The 21,008-nt window shown below is 53.6% G+C and overlaps 1 protein-coding gene across 1 annotated transcript in view; it reads right to left on the reverse strand.

The window, feature by feature from the left end:
* ZSWIM5 (zinc finger SWIM-type containing 5) overlaps positions 1-21,008 on the reverse strand; it is a 99,811-nt gene that overhangs the window by 2,624 nt on the left and 76,179 nt on the right. The window contains exons 3-11 of the mRNA XM_074151691.1: positions 16,868-17,016; positions 16,097-16,247; positions 10,516-10,695; positions 8,088-8,264; positions 5,564-5,710; positions 4,533-4,670; positions 3,788-4,048; positions 3,222-3,357; positions 1,371-1,528 (exon numbers count right to left, since the gene is read on the reverse strand). Of these exons, the coding sequence (XP_074007792.1) occupies positions 1,371-1,528; positions 3,222-3,357; positions 3,788-4,048; positions 4,533-4,670; positions 5,564-5,710; positions 8,088-8,264; positions 10,516-10,695; positions 16,097-16,247; positions 16,868-17,016 (1,497 nt within the window). The remainder of the gene's footprint in view (positions 1-1,370; positions 1,529-3,221; positions 3,358-3,787; positions 4,049-4,532; positions 4,671-5,563; positions 5,711-8,087; positions 8,265-10,515; positions 10,696-16,096; positions 16,248-16,867; positions 17,017-21,008) is intronic.

Here is a 21,008-nt window from a genome sequence, read left to right on the forward strand (position 1 = left end):
TTGGCATAAGTGTAGACCAGAGATGCCAACGTGCCACATCAGCTGCCTCTGCTTTGTTCCAGATTCATTTTTCTACTCCCATAGTATAAACTGAGCAGACCTCATACAAAGAAAACCAACTAACGCACAGCAGTGTGAAAAGCCTAGCGCTGCACCTGGACACACGGAGACATCTCGGGTGACTAATAGCTAAAGGTATCGCCTGCCACCCACAGCAGGCGCTTGCATCGCCACCAAAATCCAAGGTTTCCGAAAATGGCTTATGGGGACGTGGGCGAGAGGCTGTGAGGCTGCAAGATCACATCGGGACATGCTGCGTCGGGAGAACACCTGGGGAAGGGACAGTGGGAAAAACAGATGCAATCCAATGGATCTACACCCCCAGAAAAAAAGTCTCACCCCCATTAGGTGCTGGAAGGGAGAAGAAACTAAAGGATAAGCCAGCTACCATCACAGCACTGCAAGGCAGGTGCAGGACACCATCACCATTGGCCCTGGAAAAGCAGCCAAGAGGAGCGGGGCTGGAAGGAGAGAAGAGGCTGGAGCTCTCTGACAGCTCATTTACCTTGCACCTCACCAGGGAAGCAGCACCTTTCCTGTCAGGCTGGCAGTACCAGGGGCTGGAGGCTGCCACAGACTGTGTGGGAGAGTGGGAGGCAGTGGTAACTGCTTGGCTCACTAACCCTCATGGGGCACAAGGCACTCGCTATCCTGGTGGGGATGGTTTCTAGACAGAGGGATGTTTAATGAAAAGCCTATGCTCGTTTTCAAGATTGTGCCTGGGCAGGAACCAAAGAGGCCCGAGAGGCCAGCAAGGAGGTGTTTTAGGAGCACCCCCATGGCTGAAATCAAGGTGTCCCACCCAGCACAGCTGTGCCCATCTCCAGCCCTGCTGAAAGCCACACATAGTTTGGTGCAGAGGGAGGTCTCCCTTGAACAGCCTGTGCAAGATGATTACCACAGGGCAGGAAGAGACAAAGCAGATGTAAAAGGATAAGCAGCTTCCAACTGAACCATGGCATGAACTCACAACATGTCTGGCAGCTGACCACGATGCGGGACCGGCACAGTCCAGCATCACCCAGGGGCACTGCCTAGGATCTGTAGCACTGTGGTTGGCATCCCTGCAGGGTTGCCTGCACTTCCTGGGAACCTCCTGTCCTGCCCAGCCAGAACACAAGCCTTGGGGCCCTTTGGGCCAAGAGCCCCAGAGATCCCATGGTGGGCTGCCAGGAGGGCAATCAGCTGGTCTCTGCCAGTGGTCAAGGGAGCAGAAGCAGGAGCTCCCTCTTTTCTCCATGAAAATTCCTTTGATGCTCTTGCACAGCATTGTCCCACCACCCCTGTCCCAGAGCTGCCTCCCCACCAACCTTTGGCTGCCGTGAGCATGGTGGAGGCCAGCTCACACTGCTGTGACTCCAGGTGCCCCAGGGTGAACCAGCGTGGGTATCTGCTGGGGACCACCGAGACCAAGTGGTGGGGGTGAGTCACGTCGCCGGACGGTGCCGTGGTCTCCAGGACGGGCAACCTAAAGGGCAAATGGGAGGAGGCAACATCAGACCCCAGCCCAGCCCTGGCTTCGTCCCCTCTCCCCAAGGCGCTGGTGAGGTGAGGCAGGAGCTGCCTGCAGGCAGCTGCCTGCAGCGCCGCCTTTGAAAGCATCCTGCTGCCGTGCACGTGTGGGGGCTCCTGAGGCAGCGTGCTCAACACATGGGCGCAGGGATCAATCTGAGACCAACTTGAAAGGAGGAGAATGATCCGTGAAGTGATTTATAAACTTGTAAGAAAAAGCCCAAGCCTCAGAAAAAAAAAGAAAAGGAAAATCTCTCCTCCCTCTCCGCTCCTTTCATGTCAGAGCGCCCAGCAGAACTCCTGGCTTTATCATCTGGTTCTTCTTAAAATGCCCGGTTGTGATCAGAAGCAGCGGCACATTTCCCCAGGGCCTCCACAGCTGGTTTGGGTTACCTGCTTTTGTGGGGATATCTAAAAGCCTGGAAAGCCCAGGGGAGAAGGAAGCCTAAGGAAGGGGAGCAGGAGTCTCATGTCACCAGCCATGCCTAAACCCCTAAGTTGGTGCTGGTGTCACTAACTCAATGGCCAGCCACAGTGCAGGAGGGAAACTGTCCTCCTGGACACGGAGAGCATCCAACTGTCTCTGCTCTCCTTGCTCACAGGCTTAGAATACCCACAAGGCAGCAGAAGCCCAACATTCCCAGCCCAGGTCAGAAACACCTTGACACAGGGGGTCCCATCTGGGAGCAGGGGATGGGCACTAACAGATGGTGAGGGAGCAATGTGCACCCTCGGGGCACTCAGTCCTATTCCTGCTTGGCGACTGGAGGTCTTAGGTCTGGTGGGGCATGGTGTCCCCATGCACTGCAGAGGCCCTTGGCTGCTCTTTTAGGTGTGGCTGTCCTCCTGAGCAGCTCTTCTCACAACAGGGGGATTTCAAAATTTCCCTTGGCACCAGGGACAGATGGTCAATTTCACTGAGGAAATGCCGCAAGGAAGATGGTGTCAGAGGGAGAGGGCACTGGGATGCTCTGGGGTTGATGGTCCTTCAAGCATTGACTCATTTGGGAGATTCCAGCATTTTCAAGACCCATCCAGCCCCTGCCAGAAAGCTGCAGTAGACAGGCTGATGTCTGAGGTGTGTCACGCACTGGGAAGGGAGATGGGGCAACTCTTGGCATTGGCCCTGTCCCCAGTCCTAGAGACGGAGCTGGGCTTTAATGGAGAACAGAGGGTGACTGTGTTCTCTGCTCGGCTCTGCGATATCCTGGAGCCTGGGGCAAATCATCTGCCCATCTGTGCCGGGATAACAGCCCTTCCTGCAGGGTGCCCGAGGCCTGGCAAACAGAAGGCAGATGACAGCACCATGCGGGCCTGGGACCTGCTCTGGCGGAGGATGCCTGTCACCAGGACAGGCAGCCTGGAGTAAGGGGCTGGACCAGCAGACATTATCACATTCATGCAAATCCCTACTGATGGGATCCTTGAAAACCAGGAATCGCCCAAACAGAGAGCAGGAGTCTCTTTGTGCTGCTGCTTGGTGCCGGGGAAGCCCTACACGCTGCACAGGATAATCCCAGGGATGGCAAGCTCCAAGCCTGCCTCCACTCCCATCCCTGCTCTAGGGTTGCAAAGCATCCCGGCTTCCCAGCGGAGCAGAGGAGGGAGGCGAAACGGGGGGGCAGAGACAGAATAAAACATGCACCAACCTCATGGCCCGCAAAGCCAGCTTGTATGCCAGATCTGCATCGTGGGGCAGCAGGGCAGAGAACAGGTATTTGGCAAAGGTGTGCATGGGGACGCTCTCACGGTGGATGACTTCTCCCAAGCCGCTGAAGGGACCACCTAGGCAGAAGCAGAGCCCATCAGCCATAATTAGCACAGCAGGATCTGTGGCTGGGGTTTGCAGCACCTCAAAGCTTTGAAGATCTGCTCAGCAGCTCCCTGGTGCGTTACTTGAGTTGGACTCGGGGCAAAGGGCTGCTCCTTCCTCTTCTAAAAACCCTTTCAGGTCAAAATCCCTCAGAAACTGAGGCCATGTGCTTAGCACCCTTCTTCGTAAGGCCTCTGAGGTGGTCTTGCTCTGGGGATGACAGCAAACCCTTGTTTTGCCAGATGATGGGGCAGAGCAGTCATCCTACAGACTCAGCACCACACCAACAGAGGAAGAAGCCAGGATGGGGTCAGCCAGGCATAAACCTTGGAAAGGGCACCCTGAAGATGTTACCAGCACTCAGCTAAGACACAGGAGCCAGCTAGACGGACCAAGACCCACCTTCCAGCAGCAAGATGCACTGCTTCCTCAGAGTCTGCACCAGCACCGGGTCCAGCTCCAGGTCCTGCAGCCGGGCGATGATCTGCTCCTCATTGCGGCACACCTTGTCCTGGGCATAGAGACCTTCAGGCATCACTCTCTGCTGACCCATCCCCATCAGGGCCACCTCTAAGGCCAGGGACAGGTAGGACTCGCCGCTGTCTTGGCTACCGGTTGCGACGGGCACATGTTGATACACTGGGGGTTTGGAGTCCCCAGCATCTGGAAGAAGGGGGACAGATGCAGCAAGGTTAGAAGAGCCTTCCTAAGTGGCTGAACCACAGCAGAGAGAAAAACCTCTCAACTTCATAAGCAAGACACACACTTCCCTGCCTGCCAGCCTTCAGTTACCCAGAGATGATGGATAAAAGCTCCCTACAGGAGATGTGGGCTTCACCCTCCTTCCTGCTCTCACTAGGAGGTGCAGGAGACCTATGCAACAGGGTGCATGGCTGACACCAGAGCCTCCCCATGGGCCAGCACGCCTTGGCCCAGCTCTGCTAAGCCACTCTTCTGCTCTGTTCTGCCTGCAAACCAGAGGCTGGGAAAACTCAGGGCACTAACTCCCCCTTCTCTGCACTCCAGCTCTGCCCTGGCTGCTCCTGAGAAGGTGGAGAGAGGGGAGATTTGGAGCTCAGGAGTCCTGAGTCCCGGGCTCGGTTCAGCCACAGCCACCAGGAAGGGACACAGGAGGAGCGCTCAGTACCTGAAATTTCAAGGCAATTTTCCTCTTCTAATCTGCAAGCTTCAGTCAGGGTGAGAAACAGGCAGCCGATAGGGTTCAGAGGGTGGCCTACCCAGCCCTCCAAGTTGGTGATGGTTGTTGCCCCTCGCTGCAGCAGCTCTGCAAAAAACAGAAAAGACAGAGATCAGAAGTCAGGAATTTAAAGACAGGTTCTACACCCAGAGAGGTCTCTGACACCAAAGGCCTTTTCTTATCCCACGGGCCTGGGACATGGGGACCTCCAGGGCCAACTCAGGCATGGTTACTTGCGAGGGCAACGAGCAGCTCAGAGCAGCCACTCCACAGGCTGCCACAGACATCAGAGCAAGCAGGCACACAATGAAAAAAAAAAAGCGCCCTAAGGTCACATAAGACACAGTAGTTCATTCTCTGTTCCAGGAGGACATGAGGGGCTGCAGAGTCCCAGGATGATGTCTATAAAGTCAGACTTGCAGCTTATGGACTCATTTGCAATGGTAGCCTGAATGTTCTGGAAACACAAGCAGAAACCTCTCTGGAAATAACAAAGACTCCCAGCGAGTCTTAAAAGCTCCATCTTTTGATGACCTCAAGCTGGCTGAGCTAGCAAGGCCCAGGAGTCACTGACCACCAGCAGCACTGCAGTAACTGACCCCAGCTCTGCCAACTGCAATTGCAAAAGCAGAAATTCGGCACACACAGCAAGTTACTGCAGCTCTGCAGCTCCTCTTTAATGCAGGCATCACCCACCATCGCCTGTGCAATCCTTACAGGCAACCAGACACAGCAGTAGTGGGAACGAGAACACTCCTACTCCAGCAGCCCCAAGACAGCATGTGGGCACCTCTCTGTCCTGAGCAGATGGGGACCAAGCAATCAGATACATCAGTTTGTCTGATAGAGCGCTGCCCACTCAACCTCGGCTGCTCTGGATGGGGCAGCACTACTCTCTCTGAGATGGAGAAGACTTTCACAACCACCTGGGACACCCCAACTAGACCTCACAGGATGCTTCTCCCATCCTCTACTCATACCTTTCTTCTGATGCTTATATATTTCCAGCTGCCTTTGCTGCTGCAGTCGCAGGGTGTTGATTATGGCAACAGTTAGTCGGAGAGCTTCTCTGGGATAGCCGTGGGAGCGCAGGGCATCCACCCGAGCACAGGCTGTCGGGACGTGTTCTGCAAGGCAAGGACAAACGCAGGGGCATGGCTGAGCCAGAGGAGCACAGAAATTCACAGGATGATACTGATGGGGGGAAGAGAACCTGACAGCATCAGGCTTCAGGGCATTTTCTTCTGCTCGTCTTCCCCACACACCAGCTATACTCCTGCTCCCTGCCTTAAAGTCATCCCTTTCTCCCTGCTCCTGGCAGGGATGCCTACCAGGAATACTAAGGGGACTCCTACCATGTTCAACCCACAGCAGCCACGTCAGTACCTAAATCCCCACCTCCACAGACTTTATCTTGTGAAAGCATTTCCAACATGCCACTGCTGCAATACGACGGCTCCAAACACAGGCTGTAACAACCCTGCCACTCACTTCTCCTAAAATCTGCACAGCTTATGGTGATTTCTCTCATCGCTGGGCACCCAAACGCTTCTTAGTGTCTCTTCCAGCACCTCTCCCTGCTCTCCTCACCTGCAGGTGATGACACATGGGGTGAGGCTGCGCATCCAACACTACGCTGGGGGCATTGGCAGATTTGGGGTGATGTTTTGAACTGCTTCCTTAATGCTTCCATGGAGAGAGCTCTGCAGACACCCTGACTCTTCTGCAGCTATCCTACCTGGCATTTTATTACTAGGAACGGTTGCACGAACCCCCCAGAACTCACAGTTGCTTAGGAATTCATCTGCTCCTGCTGCTCATTGCTCACCTGAAATCACAAGCAACTGTGGAGAGGATTATGACTGAGTGAGAAATTAGCAGGAGCAGATGACATGACATGCTGCATAACAAGCAGCAAAAATCCCATTTTCTTGCAAAATGTCCTAGCAAGGGGGAAACTAATAAAAAAAAAAAAAAAAAGGCAAACACAGAAGATCTAAAATTATGATAGAGGGACAATTTCTATTCCTGGAAGAGCTCAGAAAGCTTTGGAAATGCAGACAACAACCTCCACAAATGGCGTTTCCATGTCCCAAAGGTCACCCAAGGAACACACGAAGAAGAGGTTTCAGAACAAACGCATCTGTAAAGAGCTTCTTATTGCTCCCTCTATTCATTTGCTAAATGGATGAAATATTCAGCTTCTCGATGAATTCATCACTGGAAGCTGCTGACAAATCACACTCTTCTCCCAGAGCTGCATCCCTGAAGGGGCACCAAGAAAGCGCAAAATCCAAAAATCAAGGCAACTACATGAGATAAATAATGTGCACCAACCAGGTGGGCCAAAGGGCTCACCAGAGCCCAGATTATGCTAGGGACAAGGGAGCTGTGGCCACCACATCCCTGCTAGACAGAGTCCCCGGAAGCATGAACCGACCACCACTGTCTATGGCTGTGCAGGGAGGAGACCTGCTACCTGCAGCTACACGAAACTCCTCCTAGAGTAGAAATGTCCTCTCCTCCTCCAGCTAAGCTAGCAGAGATGTACCAGCAGCCTTCACATGGGCCCTTTTTAACTTATCTCCTGGCCTTAACAGCAACTTAGTGGCCGCTGCTCCACAAACCACATCTCTGGGTGACTGTAAATATTTTCTTCCCGTTTGGCAGGGAGATGGCAGACGCCAGCACCTGAAATGGATGACAGAGCAGTGGTGGGCTTTGACCTCTTCCATGTCCATACATTCACCTCTTTGGCTGCAGAGATGAGGCATTCACCCTCCTGGAGGTGTGGAGGGCTTGCATCTCCTATTTTGGGGTCAGTCTGAGGGCTGACAGCCACACCAGGCATCCCCCAAGCCCTTCATCTCAACCGTTCTCATCTCAGGACAGGTAGTTGTCAAGGTTCTGCAGATCTATCCAGGGTCTTGACTTTGCAGTAGAGAAGTTGTGTGCCTTGAGGTACAAGGACTAAAGGTCTACAACACAGGAGGGTACTGGGCTTGACTGGTCTAGTATGCCTTAAGCTCATACAAGGCTTAATTGTACTATCTGCTAATTGCCTTTAAGGGAAGACTAAAGAAAGGCTGAGAGCAGGAAAGAAAAAACTCCAGAGGAAACAGCTGTGCTCCCCAGCCAACTCTCAAGGGACTTTACCTGTCCCCCTCTACTGGGAACAGTAAGAGCTTGCACTAGGGACAGCCAAACACACTGGCAGGATGACAGAGGACATGACCAGCCTGGTCCAAGCTGACCAAGGTGAACCCACACTGTAAAGGATGTGGAGTTTTCTGTAAGGACTGTGGCTGGGGTGTGGGAGGGCATCAAGTCCTTCTGCTCACCCCACTCCTCAGGCTAAGGATCAGGAAGGCTCTTTCAATCTAGGATGCAGAAGCTTGCCAGGACCCAGGGCAGCAAAGCTTCTTTGATGTCTTGGGTGGCTCTTCTCCACTAGCAACCCTACCCACCCAGGCCATGCAAGGGGCTGCTGGTTTGGATGCTCACCTAGCCACAGGGGCTGCCCCTGGGAGTTGAAGAGGAGGCTCTCGCCCTCACGCTGGTAGGAGGGAGACACGTAGAAGTCACTGCTAATGATGCGCTGCAGGTGGCTGTCCTGCCAGTGGAGATCACAGCCCTCGATCGCCCGGGTGAACACAGTTCGTCTGGGCCTGGCCAGTGAGTCTGCAAAGAGAAAAAACATCAGTGCCTTGGTAGGGCAGGGGCAGCCTGTTCCTGGCCCCAGACATGGCCTCCCTGGGCAGAGCAAAGTCTCTACAATGAGAGCAAAGCCCCATCTGGTCCCATCCCAGCCGTTTCTGAGGTGAGCACAGGAAAAGATTGCCTTTAGGTACCTTTGCTGCCCATCCCGTCTCTGATGGAGACCACTGGCTCCTTAGACAGCATTGCTAAGTAACTTGCTAGAACGGCTGCCTTGGCCAGAGGAGCAAGAAAAGAGGCAGGGACTGCCCATCTGTTTGCTTTCTGACAATAATCCACTGTCACATACGAGACTGACACCTGGAAATATGGCTGTGCATTCCCACCCCTGTGATGCTCAGCCAGGGGTCAGGACTGAGCTTCTTCAGCGCCACTGCACTGCAAGCACCACGAACTCTCCTCTTCTGCTCCAATGCAAAGCCCCAGCTTCACTGAACCACAGCAGCTTAGATCAGCAGCATCTGAAGCCACACAGGGAACTGCAGGAGTGTGTCTCATCTGTCTCCGGGAGATGGGGGGAACCATCACCTTCCAGCAACCTCCTCTGGCTGTGTGAGGGGGCTGGAAGGGAGGAGACGGCATCGTCTGGAACCCCACCACTGCTCTGCAGCAGATGTCTGTGCTCTTCTCCAGAGCTGCTCTGTAACTTCACTGATGTTTTTGAAGCTACCGAATGCTGGATGAGCGTTTCACTCTGTCCAGACAGATCAGACAGGTGGTTTGTTGGGAGGAAAAGTCCTGTCTGGAACAATCCTGCCATTGCTCCAGCCATGCCAGGTCATGAGGGCCAAACACAGCCAGTGGGCTGCAAAACAGGAAGCCCCAAAGGGGATGCAACACTGAATGTTAGGTCCTGCAACCCACAAAAGATGCTGAGTTAAATGCATTCAAGGGGGGAAAACAAAAGGCACTGCTCGAATCTGATCCAGGAGGCTGGATAAACATGCTCTGGAAACGATGGCAACAAGCAATTAGCCTGAATGCTGCAGGCACCCCAAGGTGGAGAAAAATTAAACAGGTGTTTACACGTAGAGAACCAAACCTGCTCACTTTATTAGGAAAGATTTCAGGAATCAGCTGTTGTCCTTCGTTAATAAAAGAGGCTGGCAACAATCTGCGGCAGTATTTGCATATGCACAAACATCAACCCTGGGACACCTCCAGGATCTGTGCTGCTTTCAGTTCCCTGCTTGGAGAAGCAGGAGCATGGGGACAAGGGGATGTCCCCAGCACGTGCTTTGGAAACTCCCCGCACGTCTAAAAAAAGTGACCTGCTCAGCCCCGGCAACCTGCCCTGAATGCCAGAGTGAATCCTCGGCGGAGCTGGGAACACCAGGGGGGAGTCCCGGGGCTGGCGCAGGACATGGAGCAGAGCCAGGTTTAAATTAAGCTGCTTGCTGAGGATGCACAGGGGGAGGCAGCCGGGGTGTATGGTCCAGGCCATGGTTGGAATGGGCTGGCAGGACAGCCATGCTCCCAAACTGCTGGTGAGGAACTAATCCCACCCAGAGGGGCGAAGTTTCCATGCCACCCCCGTTTCTTCCCACCTTGGTAATACACCAAAGAGCAATTCCAGTGCAGCAGATGGAAGCATGGTAAGAACAGTAACTTTCAATTAATGTCTACTTCAGGCAAAAAGGAAGGGGGAAAAGTGCTTAATTTTAAAGGGATCAAATACTTTGTCAGGGGCTGAGAAAATATTTTAGCAGGAAGGAACAACCCTGTAACTACATTGTGGTCCACACTTGGAACTGCATTTAGCACTCCTGGCTAATGACTTATCTATCACCTGAATCAAAGCCCATAAGCAAGGCTCAAGGGTTGGGAAAGAGGCTCTGCATAATCTCCAGCTCCTCACTCACATTATAGCCAGGGCTTCCAAGCTCAGTGCTGCTCTGATCCAAGCAGCACCAGTTTTCTGTAAAACTCCATATCTAAAACTGCACAGACTGTAGGGGTCTGAACTCCCCCAAGGTCAAATTGCTTTAAAATGGCCTCTAATTTGATGTTTGAAATGTAGGTGACTTCACCCACGATGTAGCGAAGAGCCAAACGTTTCCAAGTGTATCTAAAACCAGAGGCTGTAAAGAGACATGTTTTGTATTCCCTTGACTCCCAGAGGCATCACCAGCAGGTGAAGTGAGGTCTCTCAACCTTGGGGTGAGTTTTGACCTGGACCCAACTCCCTGGATTTCCACTCCCTGCCCAGACTCACCTTGGCTGTGACCGGAGCTCTGTGTAAGCGCGTTGGTGATGTTGGGAAGCTCGTTACCGTAATTGCCATCTTCCAGGGGACAGACATCCATCTCACCCCACTTGCGCAGCTGCCGGAGCCAGCAGGATTTCTCTTCCAGCTTGCAGTGCGGGTTTAACACCACGCACACCCACAGTGCCCCTAAACAAAGCCAAGAAATCAAGGAGATGCCACCACCATACCCGCAGGGCCAAATCTCTTCTGCTGCCACGTTCGTCGTGAGAGCCTGCAAGGTTTCATCGGCGTTTGTAAACTCATTTCAGCATAATGCACAGACCCAGGAGGGGGATTTAGACAGCCTTTAAATAAAAGTAAAACTCCTCCGTAATGAAGCTAAATTATAATCTCATGAGATGGGGGACAGTGGGGAGGAGGGAAGGAGAGAGCGGCTGTGTATGAATTTGTGAGTGCTTCTGTCTGCCAGGACAAATCTAGTGTTTGAACTACACATCAAAGCATGCTTAAAAACACCCTGGCAAGCTGCAGACTCTGTATCTCCAAAGACTAACCTGATTTTGATCCTACCCACGTTCCAAGCACTTTAAAGCCCACTCCAAATGCTATTTCATCTGCCATTGTTCTTCAGGCCATTTGCATTCAACTATTTAAAAAGGAGATTTGGTGTATTTTCTTCCCCTTTTTTCTTTTTCTTTTTTAATCCCCAGTAGCCCCCAGCCTGCAGAGGAACCAGCATAGCAACCTGGAGCTTGGCTTGATGTCTCGCAGGCAAGAGCCCTCCAAGGTGTGAGCCCTCCAGATCTCACAAGCAGAGGTGCCCATCAGTTGGACACCCAGGGTGACACCCCCCGGGTCAATCATGGGACCTCACAGGCCTGATGATGCTGTGAGAGGCAAAACCAGGCCCAAGGACATCTGTCGTCATTAAGATCCAATTCATCCTTTTGTAAGGCAGCGCTGACGCTGGGGCTGCTAACTGAGCCTTGCCGACTCTCCTGGGTCACCCACTGCTCTGAAAAGGGCTGCAGCAACCCAAATAAGAGCAAAACCATGCATTCTCTTCTCATTCTTTAGCTAATTGCATTTCTGCCCAAATTTCCCTGCAAAGCTGCCAGGATACAGCACGTCCCCTCCCTTGTGCCTGCCCTGTGGGGTGTGATGGCTTCGTGCTGGCACAGCTGCCATGCACGGTGTCCCCATGGATCCCCCCGGGCTGAGCAGCCTGTGCTGCTCCTCTCTCTGCCTGTGTTGGATCCTGCCACGCGCACAGGACGGCTTACCCTCCCGCAGAAACATGCTCCCTTGCCTTTCCTCCATGGCCCCAGCAGAGACCCAGGGCACATTCCTCCTCTCCACCCAGCCAGCTGCTCTCCTCCACCTCTCCATCACTGCCAGAGCCAAAGTTCCCATCCCAAAATGACAGCCAGCGGCAGGACATCATCACCCGACAGGGCTCCACTGCGTGGTGAGGGGATTCCTCCGGGCACCCAAACGACCTCCCTCGCTCGCTGCGTTTTGTGCGGCAGCTCCCCAGCTGTGCCGTTGAGCCAAACAGCCCCGAGCGAGGATGTGACTCCAACACAGGCAGCTGGAGCAGCCGGTCCCTTTTCCAGGCAGCGGGAGGCAAAAGCAGGCTGAGCAGCAATGTCCTGACTCACTCCACTGCAATGTCTCCTCACTCCTCTGGGTTACAGCTGAGCTTTGGTGGTGCTTTTGGGGTGCATCTCCTGGCACCCGTCCTCTGCCACTCGGGACATGTGGACATGTTTGGTTCAAATCATTAAGGCGTGAAGGCTGTGCACGTCCATCTCCTCGGAGTGGCTTGGCTTGGCAGGAGAGACACCACAACGCAGGTGGTGGCAGCAGCATTGCATCCAGAACGGGCATGGGAAAAGCAACTGCAGGCACTGAAGATCAGCAAGTACTCAAACAGCCCTCACCTGGTCCAGCTCCATCCACATCTCAGCTCTGCCGCTCCCAGAAAACCCCACCGAAAGCTCGCTCCTTTCTGATGAACAGGGTGGAATAAGACTTTTGACCTGCAACATTAGCAACTGATGCATGTGCAAGAGAAGAGCTGTCTCCTTAGGGGCTTTCGGGGCCCACCACTCCCAGAGCAGATCTATGTCACTCGCTCCCAGGCTCCTGCAGGCTCCATAGGGGCTACACAGACACAGCATCTTTGAAAAAATCAGGTCTCAGCTCCAGAAAATGAGTCTTCCTTAACACTCTAGTTATTCCCCTCAGCTGAACGGTGGGCACCTGTCCACTGCCACCCTGAGGGCACAGAACTCCCCACCTCCTTGGGCAGGCATGAGCTAAATCCTGCGCTTGGCTCCTGGTGCTGGACATCCTGGGGGCTCCAACTGGTTTCAGGCATCCCCTTTCCACCAGCGCACTGCCTGTTGTCGCTGCTCCTCTTCACCCGCTCCCAGCCTCCAGCAATTTCGGCTCACACCTCTGATGGTGAGCAGAGTGGCTGGGCTGACAGGCGGTTACAAAGCTCAGTGCCCCATCTCTGCCACCCCCAGGGATGGGATGCACCCGCTGGATTTTTGACTCCTACAGCTCGGCTAAGATGCCATCCTCGGGAGCCCCATGACTTCCCTTGCAGCCTATTTTCAGGAGCCCTCTGAGGCATACTTTGCCTGCCAAAACGCTGTGCCCCTGGGCTCTGCTGCAGAAGGGAAGATGTGATGGGGAGGTAGGGACAAGGAGGGAAGAGGGATTCGCATCTGTCTTGGCTGCGATAGTTATCTGGGAGATGGAAAAGAGGGGTTTTCTGAGCCCTGTGGTCAAGTGACATCAGCTGACAGCCCAAGTGACTCCTGTCCTGAGCCAAACGCCACGCCGGGTCAGACTCTGTGTCTGTTCACATGCTGCAGAAACCTTCATCTGAACTTTCTGATAGCAGGAGGTTAAGCAGGGAACAAAGCGGCAGATCACGATTAAGCTAAGCCTCTAAACAAAAATGCTTTTTGATGACAGGGCTGGGTGCAGGGACAGGGAGAGGGGGGTCAGAGCCTTCCCAGTCCAGCGGTCCCGGCTGCTGGCCCAGGAGAGGACAGACACTCCGATCCCGCGCCCAAGTTTCATAACCATCAAAGAAATTCTCCTGTTTCCCACAGGGTCGCTCCCCAGCTTAATCTGCTGAAATTCCCCACTGTAAACAAGTGGCTGAGATAAATAAACCCGTCTCCAGGCAGATTAAGGTCAGGCTGCACTTCAGCTGGTTTTTCGTCTATTTTTTGTAATTAGGCTTTAATCGTAAGTACTAATGCGCCAGGGCAAATACTCCCACGCCGCAGAGCTCTCCATCCAGCAGGTCTTTCCTTTGGTTCCCCAGCAGACGGGGCAATAGATGTTCAGTTGGCAGCACACACACAAGCAAACTATGCCCTATTTATTTATTTATTTATTTATTTTAAAACTCTGAAATCCTGCAAAATCCTTTACATTTTCCCCAGCATAAACCCACAATCTTCTTTAAGGCTGATCTTCTTCCAATCCCACGCAAGTCTGTGCTGCAGTCTTTGCTAAAATCGATGATTAATTATTAAACACGTGCCCAAAATAATTTCTGTGAGGCCCATTTTTCTCTTGCGTGTGGCAAGAGAACATGGTCTGCGCTGAGGCTTCCCGCAGCAGCTGGCAACAGGCTCCTCATCCCTCCCTTTGGCAGCAGTGGTAACACCGAGCAGCTTTGGCATCCGCAGCCCACAGGCGGTCAGACAACATGCCTTCACTGCCCCACGTGTCCCAGCTACTGTTACCCACCCAGTGATGGTTTGGGACATCTCTCTACATTGCTGATGTTTGTTACTGGTAACACCACCAGCTCACTGCAGCTCTGCTCCCTCCATGCCTGAACCCTTTCTTCAGAGTGATGCTCTGTTCCTACAGTAAATGCTGCCCAGGTCCAAATCCAAAAGGCTTCTGTAAGATGGGGAGAATAATCCATGCTTTGACTATAGTCCATGCCCATCCTGCCCTGGAGTTGCTTCTTGGACCATCACCGTGTCCTCCGCAGGGGCTTCTCTTCAGCATGAAGATGCGCCCAAATCCCTCCTGCGTGACGTGCCTACACCAGGCGAGCTGCTCGCTCTGACGTGCGTTGGCTGGCACCACACTTCACCTGCTGTCACCCTGATCCAGCCTTGGTAGGTCCCTGACGTTCCCCAACCACCCTGCCATCTGCTGATGGGGACGTGCTGTCGCCTCCTCCCACTCTGCCGACCAAAACTACGCACACCAACCCGGTCCTTGCATAGTTAAGCCAGGACTGAAACCCAACCTCTCCCTCCTCATGCGTGCAGGAAGGGAGGGAGGGCTCTAGGCTTGGATAGTGGGTTTGAAATCTGGCCAAATAATTTGGGCAACTTGTTTCCCGAGTCCAGGCCTGCCCAGACACCCATCCATCCACGTTTCACCAATGTGTTTGCTTTCTTCCATGTGGAAATTCTGGCCTGGTGGATTTGGCCACCTCTCCAGGATCCTTCTGTATCCAACCATCTAGCTGCAGCATCCCGAAATCCTGGAAATATCTTCTTGGCAAGCAAGCACAGATGAGCTCTCCAGAGCCGGCGTGGTTATTTCCATCCATGGAACGTCACACAGAAGTGAGACATCCCACCCCTCCCGCCTCTTGTCTGTGCTGTTTGCCCAGGCTCTCCAGTTTCATGGCTGTATTTGCATTTGTTGGGCACTTGGTAGGAGGGTCTGTGATCCCAGATGCAGCTTCAGGTGCTCCAGACCCTGGACCACCCTCATCCTTCTTCCAGTTCTACAACATCCCTTTAGTCCCAGCCTTTGAGTCCTCGCCCTTCCACAGCATCTCCCACTGGCAGAGGAGCTCAAACTCACTCATCATCAAGCTATGGCAAAAGTCCAACTGTTCACCCAAGATCCAAGATGTCCAGGAGAGCCCAGAACCGCTCAGTTAACTCTACCACACAACCAACCTCCCTGGGCCCACGTCATCTAAATGTTTTATTCCTAATGATATTACGGTGTCAGGCAGCTGAGCCGGTGCCTAAGGTGCTTAGCTAGAATTATCCAGAACTGCGTTTCCCTTAAAGCCAGGCTCTGCTCTGGCCATCCCACCCCCCCCACCCTGGAAACATGCACCACAGCAGGCGGAAATCTGTTAAGACGGGATGAGACTTGAGACCCTGCCCTTTTCCCGCTCTGGATCACGGTTCCTCCAGGAACACCACTTCCACGTCCAGGCTACCTCCAGCCCCAGGGGCGCATCAGCCCCTGCGTTCTCCCTCGCAAAGGCTTCGGGGCAGCACACCAAACACCAGACTGCTGCAAGGATGGGGCCAGCCACACTCCGCACACTCATCATCCTTGACTCCTGTGCAGGAGAGGGACTGGTTTAAGGTGTTGAACTGTGCATTTAGGGCCTGATCGAGCTCTCCCAGCAGAATTTCCCCAGCAGGGGACAGAGCAAGGTCCTGGCATCTCTCAGGGCCTCTGCTCCCAAAAAAAAAAAGAGTCCCAAAAGGCTCTGGGACGATGTCTGCTGGCCCAGCAGCCCAGGCAACTCTGCTGCTTCTCTCTGCAAAGCGGTGACTCTTACCCAGCTCATCCCAGAGCTGCCGGCACTTCTCCGTTATGCCCGTCCCCTGCTGCCTCCAGAGGGAGAGCCGAGGATCAGCCATGAACTGTTCCGTTATCAACGTCAGCATCCTGGCCCCGTTGGAGTCCCTCATGCGCAGCATCTCTCGAACCTGGAAAGGACACAAAGGTCCTTGGTGAGACAAACCATGGTCCCCTGGACATGTTTAAGACATGGTCACCTGTCTGGCAACCCACAGCTCCCTCGGTCTGGGGGTCCAGACTGTAAATATACACACATATATATGTACATAACATATAGTCATACATTATAACACTCATGCAATGGCTATGACTTGGCTGGTTGTAGTCCAGCTGTGTTAACAGCCACAGCCTAGGATATGTAGAGGACCAAGCAGCCAAAAACATGAAAACAAGGCCCTTCCGCAAAGAAAGAGAAGAGCCTGTAGGCTGATACCACCTCTCCACAGTCTCTGTAGGCTCTGCAGGGTTGGCCCCACTGTGCTGATGAGGAGATGGAGCAAAGACCTCCCTCGCACAGGGATAACGGCAAGCCCATCGCATGGGAGGAAGGGACCTGCCAGGATAGCGGGTGAGACAACCCAGGCCTGACCCAGAGCCTGGATTACAACCGCCTGCTCCGCGACCGGGCGAGAAGGCACTGGAGCAGAGATTCCCAGCTGTGACAGGCACCCTGCCAGGGCAGCCAGCGAGCTGCCGGCTACGTGACACGCCGAGCAGAGAGGGGAGAGAGCAGCCGGCTCCTCCTCACCTTGGCAAACATGGAGTTGAGCTGCTTCCCCGAGCCGTAGTACCCTCCCTGAGATAGGAACAGCTTCACCTGCTCTCGGACCTGTTCCTCGTCCAAGTGCCAGCAGTTCTCATCATCGATGCTGGCCCCAGCAGTAGGGTCAGGAGCGCCTGGGGGAGATGGGGAAGGAGAAGAAAAGAGACAACTGTGTTTATAGCAGCAGGGTCAGCAGTCCCACCAGTAAGAAGTGGACCTACCTATATTTTTATATGGACCCATCTCTATTTTATCAGCTCAGACGAGGGAAAACCAACCAGGTTCCCAGGCAGTGAGCCCCAGCTGGCAGCATCATGCTTTCCTTCCACAGTGGTGGCAGCAGCCGTCAGGAGGGATCCTGACCACAGGGCTAATGCCTGGCTAGCCCCTCTGCGTCCCACATGAAGTGAGGCTGAGGAAGAGCAGGGACCTGCCTTCCTTCACAGCCCCAGGGGTGCAGGCAGCACAGCTGCAGAGCCCAGAGCAGGCATCCCTGCTCCAGGGATCGCCCGGGGTGCTACTCCTGCTCCACATCACCGGTTTGTTTAAGCATCAGTAAAGCTCCAATTCCTGCAAGCCCTCCCCCACTTTAGGAACAGTCTAACAAAAGTACCACTGCATGGGGGCTCCAGAGCCCCAGATAAACACCAGGTTCTGCTCCTTATTTACTTTAGGACAGGGGACGAGTCCCTGTGCATCGCTGTACCTGCCTGGGAGAGACCCTCCACTGGAAAGAAGAAAGGATCAATAATCCTTCAAAGAGCAAAGTGATCAGCACAGGGCCTTCAACAGGCACACACCTGTGTTCACAGGCTGCATTTCATCTTCCAGAGAACAAAGAAAAAAAACAAACAGAAGTGCTTTAAGCAACAGCTTATATCCACCTCCCCTTCCCTTGTCCCTCTCAATTCCCGTTTTTCCCCCCCAAGTGCTGCCCTACCTCCCAGCAATGCCCTGGCTTCCCGGGCTCACAGGGCAGGCAGCAGCACGGCTGCAGCGAGTAGCCAGGAGCACAGAAGGGAACAGAAACTCAGCTTTTCAGCTCCCCGCTTTCGCGTCCTGCTCTGCAGAAACTCTTCAGAGAAAACCAGTGCCAAGGAGGGACCGGCATGACTAGAAGATGCTCCACTCAACTTGAGCTTCTCCCATCTTGTCTCCTTCTTGAGCGAGGAAGGATCTCAGCGTGGGAAGAGTGAGGTGTTGCACGGACAGCCAACGGATGCTGTAGCCGATACGTTCCCAAATTGAATCTTAATGATATCTTCCTGTCTCAACAGGGACCAGACACTGCTTTCACGTGGAGACAGGTCAGGATGCTGTGCATGCCCCAGCCCTACACGTTGCTGAACCAGGAGCTCAAATGAAATTCATGAAAATCAAGCTCCAGGATGCCTGCTCAGCAGAGCGACTGTCTCCTCTTGGCTTATAAGCGAGAGCACATCAACCCAAGGGGCTTTGCTCCTCCGGCAAAGGCTGAGAACGCTCTTGACACGATAAGATACAGCTATTTGTATTTATTGTCCTTTGCAAAATTCTATTAATTTCTGCTAACAGTTGCTGCCCGAGAGTTGTTCCAGCAAGCTCTAGGCACAGCCTGCACTGTGCTGAAGGGAGAGGAGGATGCTGCTCCCTCTGCAGAATAATTTATAGTCAACACAACCACGTAATTGGGATGGGAGCTGAAGCAGCAGAAAGGAAATCACAGCCCCTGGAGGAGCACAAGGGCTTTCGCCTACAGCCCCACATGTGCCCTGATCCTGTTCCTCCACTGCCACTGGCCAAGCCCTGCCATAAGCCACGAGGGACCACCATGCCAGGGACAGTCCATCCTGACCACTTCAGGTTGTGACTTTTCCATGCCTTTTCCTTCCCTCCCCCAACCCGGTCCTCATCTCGCAGATAAAGAGCAGACAAGCCAGCGATTATCCCGTATCAGGAACCGATGACTAATCTGTCTACCACGAGCGCTTATCCGTCCCCATCGCTGCGTTATCCCAGACGCTTGCTCACACTCTTCATATGCTCCTTACCACCATCCTGCCTGCCGCTCCAAGCTGCGGCTACCCAAACCGGCCAGGTCATCTCAGCTGCTTCTATAGGGTCACCCACCTGCATCTGTAGGGACCAGGAGGGTGTGAATGCCTGGAGTGACCCATCCCACCTAAGCTCAGCCCATCCTTTGTCCCTACTGAGGCCGCTGGGATGGATAAAGGTGGAAGAGTCAGCAAGATGCAAAAAGTGGTTGCATTTTTGTGGGGTTCCCAGGGCTACCCTCGGCACTCGCTGCTCACACATAGCGTTAGCGACGGAAAGCCCAAGCAGCAAGGAAAGCAGCGTGCAGCTAAATAAAACCTCCTCCTCCCACGCAACACATTGAGCACTTCACACGTTGGGGTTCGGGCCGTAGCCAAATTAGTAACGCGCCTCCCGCGCCTCCAAATAAAACCCAAATTTGCTTGTAAATGTATGTTGCTCTCCTATAAAAGATTCAGAGAGAGGGTTGTAATAGCAGATTCCCACACGTGCAACGCAACCCAGCAGATAACGGGCTGCCCAATTACGCCGGAGAGCTGGATAAACATTTAAGAGCAAACAACGGGATTTGTACCGGGTTTAAATATTAATGGCAGGATTTGTCCGCTCCCCCTTGCCAATGTTCACACTGTGGGGGCTTCGGCAGCGGCATGCCGTGACGCAGCTGATGAGTGATTCCATGTCTCGGCTCCAAAGGAGCAGGGAACGGCATGTAAAACAGCCCGGCGCCTGCGTAACACGTTTCTCATATAGCAGCATTCCTGCTCCAAAGAGCCCTGTTTCAGATGTGCTGGATCTTGGTCCTGTCGGATTCAGATTTAAGGAAACACCACCGCACATCTTGAGTGGAAAGAGGGTTTCACCAGCCCGTTTACACTGGCTGTAGAAACAGAGATAAAAATGCAATCCATTAAACAAGGAGCAGGGCTCAGGTTTTAACTGTTTGACAGCCAAGCGAGACTCCTCCAGGTGGATACAAAGGCTGAGAAATAAGGAATGGAAAAATCTACAAATTAGAAAACAGAGCAAAGCCAGGCATGGAAAATTCAACACCTTGCTCAGAAATTAGCTGCCCAACATGAAGGAAAGGAAAGGTGTTCCCACTGGAAAGCAGCAGGTTTCCAGGGCTGAGGACGTGGTGGGACCTTCATGGGTCATGCCAAGGCATTGGCAGACCCCAAACCCAAGCTCCTGAACCCAAGAAGGGGAGAAACATCAGCCAGGCAGCATGGGAAGCACTCCCAGCATGTCTCACCCGGAGCAGGAGTGGCAACACAAAGAAGAAGGGATAATTTTTTTCTTTAACCAGTGTCTGGAGCTGACAAACTGATAGCAAAAGCAACCCGGGGATGCGGGTGGCCACTCCGGAATCTGCCTCACAGTCATCTCAGCCAACTGTGCCCAGTACCCACTGGTGGCTCAGGGTCTGGCCGTGCTGGCCCTGGGGTCGGTGGTGCCGTGGAGGGTTCAGCCAGGCAGCAAGCAAGCCACAGTCGCCTGGAGCAGGGCTGGCCATCGTGGCAGCAGTTCACAGGGGCCATCTCATGACTACATGTGGTGGCATGGCTGAACGCCTCCGGGTTGCGTCTCCAGCATCCAGAGAGAAAACAGACGTGAAGGAACAGCTCAGGGTGCAGGGGGAGGACAGGGACAAATAAACAAACAGCAGAAAACCTCGGACAGAAAATAACCAGGCACCAGAAAGGAAATGAACTCTAACGAGGGATTAAAAATAGCAGCAAAGTGAGGAGTCAAGCTCTGCCAAGGCTCCCGGTTCATTTTCAAGGGGAGGCAAGTTGGATGGAGCCTCCAGGGCAGCCTGAAGATTCACACCCATCTGACAGCGATGGAGCAAGTGAAGCCAGACCAGCTCCCAGCACGATGGCTGGGACCTCTCTGGCTCACCTGGTACCAGCGTCAGGTCCAGTCGCCTTTGGAAGCCCCTTGTCAAGCACCTCACTCATGCTCTGGGGTCATTTGGTAACCCCATCGGCTCTGCAAGACAAGAGGGAAGAGTCGCTGGCAGAGCCTTTCTCTTCAGTACTCAGGTGTGTTATTTTCCCTTAAATTCACATCAGCTCAGCAACCAGGA

Source organism: Numenius arquata, chromosome 8 (assembly GCF_964106895.1).
Source record: "Numenius arquata chromosome 8, bNumArq3.hap1.1, whole genome shotgun sequence".
Classification (NCBI taxonomy): domain Eukaryota; kingdom Metazoa; phylum Chordata; class Aves; order Charadriiformes; family Scolopacidae; genus Numenius; species Numenius arquata.